General features: G+C 38.8%; 1 protein-coding gene across 1 annotated transcript; it reads left to right on the top strand.

The window, feature by feature from the left end:
- Positions 1-247: 247 nt before the first annotated feature.
- LOC149077307 (uncharacterized) lies at positions 248-9,195 on the top strand. Its single transcript, XM_089245075.1, has 5 exons — positions 248-535; positions 4,252-4,309; positions 4,915-5,102; positions 6,875-7,036; positions 8,831-9,195. Exons 1-5 carry the CDS (start codon positions 404-406, stop codon positions 9,053-9,055), a joined length of 765 nt encoding a protein of 254 aa, XP_089101201.1. The 5' UTR covers positions 248-403; the 3' UTR covers positions 9,056-9,195.
- Positions 9,196-11,429: the final 2,234 nt, after the last annotated feature.

Raw genomic sequence — 11,429 nt, 5'->3', positions numbered from 1 at the left:
TTTAATTCGTAAACCGAGGGCTGACGGCGGTCGCGGCCTTGGCTCGTCATACTACTTCTGAGCACATACCATTGTTACAAAAACAGTATAGTTATTTCATTAGTTTTTCTAATGTAAATTAATGTGGTGTATAACTTTTATAAACACCGAGTCATGATAATAATACTAAAATAATTAACGGAGGAGAAAAAAAAAGAGGAGGAAAGAACCCATTCTTTCTCTCTGTCGTCGAGCTGAATGACAAGAAGTATGATGAGCGTGACTCATCAAGTCCCTATTTGATTGTATCAAAAATCCGTGAGCGTGATGTAGAGAGAAAACTTGTGTGTGCGTGTGTGTTGTGACGCCTTTCCTTGTTCCGTTTCCTGCAGTGTTTTCGGCATCTACGTGTGTTAAAAGGAGGATGGAGTTATACAGTGTTCTGGTAACTGGAGCAAACCGCGGTATCGGTCTGGCATTCGTACGCCAAATTCTAGACCTGCATCCGCCCCCGAAACATTTGTTCGCAACGTACAGAAGCGACCAGAATTTGCAAGTAGGTAGAAACTTAATCTGTGTTAAGTGTAATCTGTAGGGACCTATATCTGCTATTTTTAGCAAATCTTTTGATTTCTAGAACCCCGATTATGTATTGCCCGTCTGAAACACGTCAACCACTGTGCAGGGTGCCCATGACGTCACAGCCCGGGGCAGGGTCGCAACTAGATATTTGGTCAGACGGGGCAAGTACGCATTTTGGCGCCCCCCCTCATAATGTTGGAGAAGTTAAAGAGTGAAATTTGCGCCCCCTCTAGTCCGGCACCCGGGGAACCAGACCCTCCTTCACTGGACCAGACCCACGACCCTGGCCCAAAGGAGTTGAGCCCACACCTCTTCTTCTTTAGGGGAGGGGGGCTGTTTGTTGAGCACGACCTGCGTCTCGTGGAAAAGAGATCCGTTACCGTTGATTAAAGACGTATATTATTACTTCATGTCCGGTAGCAAGTCATAATTTTCTAGACCAGTGTGCTTCAACTCATGGGACATCGCCTGGACTACGTCTGGGCTTACAATGTACTTGAATTGCGGGTATGCGGTTGCCAGACCGTTGGGATTTCCTACGGGTCACCTAAATTCTTTTAGTAGCCTCAAAATTTTGGATATAATGAATCCTCTTTACGATCACGGGCGTAATAGTATATCTTAACACCAGTAGAATAAATTCAAACATGTTCTCCGTGTTTCCTTTCTCTTCACCATCGCGAAGTTATAGCAACTCTATTATCATGATTGTCTGTTATCCACGGAAAAAAAGTTGCTTTTTCTTTCCCTCCTTTCTTTATAATGTATATTCCTACTATATACATGTAAAGGAAGAGCGAAAAAACTCTTTTTCATCTATCTCTATTATACTTCTTCTTTAAAACACTTTTTCTTCTCCCTTTTTTCTTCTTCCGACGTGCGGTTAGGTTTAAGGACAATCTTGCCATATTTATGATCGATACGTTAAATAGAGATAATCCAAATTTCTTGCCAAAACGGTGTACGTGAAATGGTTAAATCGAGAAAACTACTCCGCCATTTTAAAATTCGTTTTTAGGAATGCTCCTGTTCAGTGCCGCTCCCAGAAATTCTGCCGCCTGAGGCGAATAATATTTTACCGCCCTTAAGATACCACCGTCTGAAAAGAGTTTTTCTTCACCAGTATTATCTTGATACAGCGATTCCCAAAGTGTTGATCACGACCCCCTTGGGGGGGGGGAAGGCGTGTTTAACGTTGATGATTTAAGATGTCACGAGAAAATTTCCTAAACAATGTTCTGATGAAGTAAATATATCAAATCAATATGATGATTGTTCTTTGAAGGAAGAGGGTGGTCCCATAATGGGTGCACTTGTTTAGATCTTTTCCTATGGGTGTTGGAAAAACGTCTGCCCTTCAAAGGGTTGGTTCAGCTTTTAGCACACATATATCATATAACGCATTAAAATTATACGTAGAATTTACTAAAAATAATTTGAAGAAATATTTTATTCAATCAAGTATCACAAATGTGTTTTTGCGCATTTTTAGGAGAAAACATGGAAATTGTTGAATTAATATATTCTGAATCCAAGGACAAAATGCATTTATTGAAAGTCCAAGAAACGATGTCCTCATTCCTTATTTTTTAAAATCGTTATTCTCCGCGTGATGTTGCTTACATGTTGTTAGGGAAAAAACTTATCTTTATGTGCTACGCAACCTACCTTTTTATTTACAAGTTGCAGCGAAATATCCTAGCGAAGTAACGGCCTGGAGTTCATATGTTAGGGACCAGAGGAGTAGTACTCAGGAGAGAACATAGGGGGCCCGTGCCCTCCCCAAAGACGATAAAGAAATTAAAATATTTTCAAATACTTCAGTAAAAAATTAAAATATCGAAAGAAAATACATTTGAACCGTATATTATCTTACTGTTAAACTGTCATTATCTGTTAATTTAAAATGCTTTTTCAAGGTGAGTAGCTCAAAATTTCTGAGAGTGAGATTCCATCTGCTCCCCGAACCCAATGTGCCCTCCGCCTCTAAAGGTCGATCTTGCGCACACCAATGCTCGTGACCAGGGCGCAGGGCATTGTAATGTGGTAGGTATTCTCATGGTGCAACGTGGTAACGCAAAATCTACAAGTCATTATACCGCCTGTTCATGGTTTGGTGCAGCATAACCTGGATAATCCTTGCACCTACAAAAATAAACCCCAATCCAATGCGAAGGTGCATATGCACTCTCAAATGAATGATAGCACATATCGCAGCAAATCCGTCGAAAAAATCAGCAAATCGTTCTCCAAAAACACCCACTACCGCCTTTGCTATTGCAATTCGACAGCGCATTCTATGATAAAAAAAATGATTGTTTAGGTGTCTTAAAGTTTGTCCCATGAATTTAGAATCACCCTATATTTTACAAGTGAGAAAGACATCAATGAACTCGAAGCCCTTACGCTTAAATGGGGATAAGGGGTAATAACCCGTAACTTTATCAAAGTTATTAAGGTATGAAATAATGAATCAAATGCTCAAAAACTCATTCTGTACAACACGTGCAAAGGTATATACTATATACAGGGTGTCCCAGAATTCTACCGCCTAAATGAGAAGGGTGATATTACCTGTCAAGGCAAACAATTTTTCTCTCTTATTATAAGGGTTACTTTGAAATTTTTTTACGGCTTTTGTTTTGGCACCGGTGGCCAAAATCATACGTCAACTCACACTAAATTAAAAAGTCATTCGCAATCCTAGGTTTCATTGCAAAAATTGTCTTGACGTGACTGTCATCCCTCTAATTGTGACGGTATAGTTCGGTAATCTTTCCAAGAAAAACTTGGTGCTCACTTTCTAGCAAGGTTCTTCGATAAACAACCGAAGAACAGTGGCGGATTAAAGTCAGTCGAGGCCCTGGGCACAAAAGAAAATATTGGGCCCTTTAAATTAGAAAAAAGTGTGGAGTTTTGGTTTTCGGGGCCCTTTAGAAGTCGGGGCCCAGGGCGCGCTTATAGACAAAAGATATAAGATATTATTCTAACTCTGCGGGCGCGCTCCCGGTGCGCCCGCCGTTAAATCCACCTGTGCAGAAGAACATCTGAAAAGTCAGATATGAACAGCGAAAAATCAATCCTTTGATTTCTTTTCTTTGGCTGACCTCCATCAAGCCATTTTATAAGTAATCAAAATTGTGTGTGCGTGTGTGTGGCGAGCCGCTTTGAAGAAAGGGCATTCCACAGTATGGTGGAGTTATAATGATTGACAAGAAGAAAACTCAATAGGTCATAGCCCATGAATGAGTATTTTTTCTCTTTGCTGATGGGCCAAAATCCTATCGGTTAGCATGTTAAGAAAAAGCTTGTGTTCCATGGACCCTTTGCGGTAATAAGACGCAGGACAGAGAACCTGTGAAAGAAGTCTGTGACCAGCTAATAAGATGGTCACAAAAGATATAGTTTAATTTACAGAATAATATTCAACAAATACTGATGCAAAAAGAGTTCATCGTTGTCCTCGTTTAAACTCCCGAACCACTGAATCTCTCCAAGGATTTCCAGGGGGTTCGAGCCCCCTGGTTAAGATCCATATTCTTAAATGATAAACGTAAATAATGAATTTTTTTACACAATACAGGTACACCAACAGTGTGTAAAAATGAAAAAGAAATGATTCTTGTGAAAGTATTGTTACGATGGATTTTTTTTTCTTCTGTTAATTATGTCATGAACTTATTTTAACAGAGTCTCAAAGATCTGAAAGATGCCCAGTCTGACACAGATTTGCATATTTTAAAACTCGGTGAGTACACAGTTCATGCTTCAACCCTTTAATTGGTAAACATTGAAATATCCAGAAGAGAAAGGTTTTGAAGGGTTATAAAACAAATGAAAGTACCCTGATTGCTATCACGTGACAAACGGGATCGATTGTATATGATGTAACATAGATTTAGACATCATAAAAATGTCAGCCAACGTATTATTATTGAAGAATACACAGCAATATGCCTCCTCCACACGTGGTATTTCCCTCCAAAATGAAAGGGTGAAAAATTGTTCTTGTTTATCTTGTCAAGAAATAGAGAAACAAGTATTTTTGGGTCACTTATTTTCTGCTGATAATTATAGAAACTTCATAAAAAAGTAAAAATCGAATGTTTAAAAGTTGCTTAGAAGCGTCAATGCCGAGCTAAAGATATAAAATACGTTCACTTGAAAAATATAAGAAACCATATACACTGCGCTTTTTAGAGCGACACTGCCAAATAAAGGGTTAAAAAATAATGCGTAGATTACAGACCTAGATTCAATTCCCGCTGATGGCACAGTGTTGGTTACTCATGAATTCATTTAGCCTCGATGTTTAAGTATTTTTTATACCTCTGACTTTTCATTGATATCCAGATGTACAAAATAGTGCCGAGATCGAGAATGTCAGGTCATTCGTGGAGAAAGTTGTTAAAGACCGAGGCCTGACGCTTCTCATAAACAACGCCGGAGTAATTGAATCGCAAGAGTTCCCGAACATTACTCCGGAGAACCTTAATTACCATTTTTCTACGAACACAGTGGCACCGATACTAATAGCACAGGTGAGTTTTAGCGATCTTTGTAAAATTATTGACAGAAAATTTATCAAATAACCGCGCTTATAATCCATATCCACAGATTCAGCGTTGACAAGTTCATGGTCGCTCATTTTGGTTAGAACAACCCACGTTTCACTTTAATATAGGTTGAAATGGCAATACTATGCCGCTTGCAACTAGGATCACCGATTTGGCAATTCTTGTTGACGAGCGGCTTGGGTTTTCTGAAAATTTTTCCACGGTGGTCAAAAAATCGAATATAATGCTCGGTATTAGTTATCTTTCATTCTTAAAAAAAGCCTTCGCGTTATCCTATAGTCATCCTTCCGCTTTTCCGAGACTTCTTTCCGTACGGTTTGAGAGACCCTATCATAAGAAAGATATAGACCTGGTTTAAGGAGTACAAAGAAAATTCCCTAGAGAGAGAGACAGACCCGAGAATATGTTCTTTTGGAACAAAGTAGGCGTCGTGGGGTTAGAAAGTAAGTCGTGAGTGATAGAAGTATTCAAGATTTTCAATGGGATCGATACGACGGATCATCAAATGTTGTTACGTCGTTATTGCTTCGACTCCAGGACGTCAGTTCCGGTTGGTTAGGGGCAGTTCTAGGCTGTTGTGTCGTAGGAAGTTCTTTACTTATACAGCGTTGTAAATGCGTGGAATAACTTACCTTCTGTTGTCGTGAAGCCGCTCACGATAGATACCTCCAATAGGAAATATAAGATGGGTGGGAATAATCAAGAAGCTGTCCGTGCTTAAATTAATGGCAACCATATTTTTATGGTCAGTTTTAGTTATCTATGATTTACTGATATTAGGTAGCTGCATTTAGGCTATGACAGCCATATTTTTTCCAATGTTATTTGTTTTATTAAAATTGATTTTTCTTATTTTTTATAAAGCTACATTGTTGGGCAGTTTGCTGGTTGTAGCTTCACATTTCGCGTTTGTACAAACGATAATTGATATCGGGGGCGTACGTTGGCAAATTTTTTTTTGGGGGAGACACATTGACATATAATCAGTTGTGTTATATCTATGAATGTACACAATGGTGGATCAAGAAGGGGGAGGGGAATACACAATTTTTTCCTGGAAAAAAAATCAGGTCCTAACCTTCCAAAAGTTGAATTTCAAATTGAAATGAGTAAAAAGCATTTTGGCGATATTTTTGTAATTTTTTACCCTTTGAGCGACAATTAGAAATCACTAAACCCCCTCTTCAAAATGCCATACCTTTTTTTAATGAAGTAGGCTTTCTTCCGAGTTTCAGCAGGTGCTAACTAATGGGTATAGGGAGAAGTTTTCCGATTGAGAAATCAACTTTACAAAACGTCTGGGCTTGACAATGCTGAAATAAGAGTCTTTTACGAGGCGATATATCTCGTCATAGCCGCTCAAAGGATTAAATAGTTTTTAATTTTTAAAATTTAGCCGTTCGAGGCGAACGCGCTCATTCTGTTGACCCTTTTCCCCGCATAGTAGAAATCACTAAAACCCCCTGAAAATTTAATACAATATCTTTTTCAATGAAGCAAACTTTCTTCCAATTTTCAGCAAGTGCGAAGTAAAGAGTATTGAAAAAAGCTGTTTTGTACTGAGAGAAAATCGTTTTCAAAATATCTGGGAAAATTGATTTTCCGTGTGTGCGTGTGTATGCATATTCTCTACACAAATCTACAAGGTCAAATCGATCTTCAAGTTCAAATATTCATACGTATAGCCTAGGAAATTCAAAATTATTAAAACTGATTCGTTAACGGGTCATTTTCAGGCGATGTACCCGCTATTGAAGATGTCCGCATCGAGACACAAAAGCCAGGGCATGAGCTTCTCCAAAGCAGCCATATTAAATATGTCTTCGCTAACAGCTTCTGTGCAAAACACCGGCATTGAATTCGTTCAACTCAAAGCACTGTCCTACAAAATAAGCAAGGTATAATTTTTTTTTCCAAATTACACAGGTCTGTGATGAAAAAGTTTTCTTAAAAATAACACCGGTCAAAATAATTTGACTTTTTTTTCCTTTCATAACATGAGTGAAATAAGTTTATTTAGACTAATTTTGGAGTGAAAGGATGACGTCACTCTCCGCTATTCATATAGAGGTTTTTAATGACTGGCTGGTGTGAGAAGAAGAATTTTCTTTTGGAAAGGCGAGAAAATTCGACTGCCATTGCGGGGAATCGAACCTACGTCCTTTCACTTTTAGGGTGAACGCCCTAGACCAGTGGTTCTCAATCTTTGGAAGACCGCGGCCCGGTAGGATTCTTTTTTTCTGAGTGAAAGGCCCGGTCATAAACACGCCTGGAAAACAAACGGGGATGTATATGAAATGATGAATCACTCACGGCCCGGTTTGGCTCTTGCCAGGGTCCGGCGGTTGAGAAATACTGCCCTAGACTACTAGACTACAAAGTCAACGAATCGCGCAATCTTTCTTAGGAGTTCGTGTACACTGAAAGGGTTCCGAGGTGGTTCTCAGCCAAGGTTTCTAGAATATTACAAGGTTCTCAGCCACATCGTTAGGAGTTTTGCCTGTTGTGGCCTTGCATTTGTAAGGGAATTTCTACGGTATGAAAGGGAAAACAAAATATTTTTCGTCAATAACATGCAATATTTTAATATTTTTTCGTGAGGGCCGCCCTTACCGGACGCGGTGCCCATTGCGAAGATAAAAGTGATACAAGGCGCGTCTCAACAATTTCGGCACACCAAAAATGTTCAGAGAGAACCTTTGCTCCGATATTATAAATTTTGTGTGAGAGTGGAATCAGCATTTGTTATTTCAGAATACAAAGAAATGCTGAGAAAAATATCAGTGGAATCTCGGTTATACGACGTTTTCCTACGGTTGCAATTGGTTCCTATACATTTTAATGTTAAAATGTATATGCCACTGTGTGTGAAAGTGATACACCGGTGGTGTTTATGCATAATCATCAATCGTCTCGATAAAGAGAAATTGATTAAATTCCACTACATTTACTCCTCACACTTCTATCGGTGATTATGCCTAATCCCGAATAAAAGTGGTATGATAAATATTAAAAAATTTATAACTATATTCCCATCTTCATTAAACCAATTAATTATTTTTACCCTAACATGAACGCACATACTTTGCAATTAAAATTGAATTAAATAAGTGTGAAGATGATGAAAAACATTCATAACAACATTATGAGTCTTGTAATGTTGGCTTTCATCACAAGTATTAACAAAAAACAAAAGAAAACCGACATTATAACCATTCGAATTCCCCATCCTGGACCATAGTTACGTTCAGTTGATGAAGACATTAAAAATTGACGGTTCATCATATTTAAGAGTTTGAAATTAAACATAACCTTAGTTGAATGTGATAAATTCTCGGTTTAAGACCAAAATATAATAGAGGTTGCCTGATTCTACTGCCCGCTAACGGGGAGTAAAATACATTAAAATCCTATATTTCATGGGATCGGGGATCAGAAAAGTATCCGTTAGGAGGAAGGTTCCACTGTAACAGCAAACCTGAAGAATAACATAACAGCAAGCTCTGAAAATAACAAAAATCAGTTAACAGAATAATTTTCAGGAAGTATTTATTTGTAGACCTGTGTTGCTACCATCATTTCAAAAATTTTCAATTTTATAATTGTAATATTCATTAAAGCTTTTATAGCTTTTATGAGTGTGTGTGTGATTTCTTACAATTTATTTTTCGATTTCTCTACGTTCCCTTCAGGCTGGATTGAACATGGCTATGCGGGTGATTGCAGCGAAATTGCAGCAGGACAATATTCTTGTGATCAACATGTGCCCCGGGTTCGTCAAAACGGACATGACCGGAGGTCGCGCAGAGCTCGAACCGAATGAAAGCGTCGACGCCATGTTGGAAACAATCTCGAAGCTGGATGAGACCCACACTGGATTGTACATGGATAGAAAGGGGAAACCTTATCCGTTCTGATTGACGAATTGATTTCTTCTAATGCTGTTACGATTAATCGGATCGGTTTATTGATATATGCAGTTCAACATTTTAGTGGAGTTGATCGATTCGATCAGAATTCGAATAAAATTTTTATTAAAAGTTTATAATTTAACTTGATGAAACCGATTAGATGTCTTTCAACCAGTTCTGTTTCTAATTATTTTTAGTTGCGGACCAACAACGGCCGTTTAACGTCGTTCACTTGATGCGGCCTTATACACTGTACTCGGTTCGCGACTACACTCCATGCAGATGAGTGTTCGTTAAATAATTATGAGGGAATATCGAAAAAACTTAGATTTTGGAGAAAATTTAATATGTCCATATTTAATGTGACATCTGACAAAACTCGCAGATGTTCTTGTGGTAAAAAAATAATAATATTTAACTCTTTAAGCGGCGCAACAGCAATCACTAAACCCTTTTCAGAATGATAAATCTCTTTAATGAAGTAGGCTTACTTCCGATTTTCACTAGGCGCAAATATAGGGGCATAGGGAAATGTGTTCTATTGAGAAAACAAACTTTACGTAATATCTGAGCTTGTTCATTACTAAGAGGCTTTAATTGAGGCGAGATATCTCGTGAATGTGCCTTAAAGGATTGAATGCTTACTCTACTTACCATAACACCATAACAATCAATAAATGACAATTATCAAATTTTCAGTTTCCACGTTCACGAGGGAAAGGGGGAGAGAGAGAAAGAGAGGAGTAAAAACAAAACTGAGCGAGTGCTCGAAGAAGAGTGAACAACCGTACTGTGTTACGAAAGTTTTTAACAGCTGGCCAGGGGCGACTTAAGCGAGAGTGAAAACGGTTGCGGTGCACCCTTTTCAACAACCCCCCCCCCATCCTGCGGCAGGTTGTAAGGGGCGGTAACTTGGGCTTTCGTTGCGTACAAAAAATTCAGAAAATTTCCAACAGTAAAAATTTTCATGACTTCACGCTTTTGAGCCACCCATTGACAACGGAGGTGTTGCCCAAACTTGAGAAAAAAAGACAGAGCCTGGGACCGTAATACCAGAAACAAAGCTGTACTCTTTCACAAGGTCAAATGTGCGTTTAGATACTCTCAAACAGCAATTTTTTCAGAGCAGTCAGACGAATGCAAAGGAAATAATTCGGCTTCTCACTTGTCCGGTCCCTGGAGCACCAGAAACGCCTTTGAAATAAATTTCTTAATAAAAATCGCCCCGTCATCATCATCTTTACGGGATAAGTGTAATTAATTATGACTCATCAGTAAGTGCTGTTTTGTGGATTGAGTCGTCTGGCATAATCAAGAATGGCAAAAATAATTCCGGACGAGAAGAAAAAAATTCAAGGCAACTCTACTGTGAATACGAAACATTAATCTTCAAAAGCGGGATGTATGGTCACGCATACTTCCCGGTAAACAATGGAGTGCGACTTTCTTGTAAAAACAAAATACACTAGATTTATCCCACAGCCCTTAGGCAAAAGACATGCTAGTCTCCCGCCAGGGTCGTCTTTAAGGGCGGCACATGAGGCTTTGCACCCGGGCTCGAGCCGCCCCTTCAGCTGGCTGATACGAAGATGTAAAAGAGAAAAATTCTGACTGCCCTTGCGGGGAATTGAACTCACGTCCTCTCGCTCGCTGGGAGAGTGCCCTAGACTACTACTAAACCAGACATGCAACTCGTCCATATTCCTCTGCGGAACTTCTAACGAATTGGTGCACGTTGGAATGTGTGTGTACGTATAGTGTTCCTTCCGTGAAGTTTGTTTCTGTGTAATGCTTGTTATGTGTAGTTGCCGCCCCACCTGCAATCAATTTTTTTAAACTGTGATTTTTTTTCTCAAGTCATAGTGAGTGAAGTGTAATGAATGAAGAATTAGAATTATTTGGTTGTAGGCCTGTCGCTCTCGGCAGCGAGACTTTTTGGATTGGATTTTAAATTTAGTGGCGCAAGGACCAATTTGGTCAAACTGCGCCGTAACACACAATCGATTATATAAAAATAGGAAAAACTTTTATGTCAAAAAAATAAAAATTATGTACGATAAAAAGTGACTGACGTGAAATGTAAAACAGTGACATGAATTGTAAAAAACTATAATTTGTTATAAAAACCAATGGCTTCAATGAATTTAAAAATGCGAGATGCATCGCTATGGTCATTTAAAATGTCGAGAAGTGAAAGATGACTATGACCAAAAGCGTCGTAAAATGATGACGATGATGTGAACAAGGCGAGACTTTTTAACTTTGCTTATGTGATGCTTGGTTCGATTTCTTACAAAATTAGGTTTGAAGTCGCGGAACACAGGTCGCATATGTATAACGTAAATAACGTATTTTTGACTTTTCCGGGACTTGGACACCT

Source organism: Pholcus phalangioides, unplaced genomic scaffold, assembly GCF_987345545.1.
Source record: "Pholcus phalangioides strain wild (caught in Gottingen) unplaced genomic scaffold, Ppha-v1.0 ptg000015l_1, whole genome shotgun sequence".
In the NCBI taxonomy this organism is placed as follows: Eukaryota; Metazoa; Arthropoda; class Arachnida; order Araneae; family Pholcidae; genus Pholcus; species Pholcus phalangioides.
The sequence above is the reverse complement of the archived record's forward strand: the minus strand, read 5'-3'. Positions and strand labels throughout refer to the sequence as shown.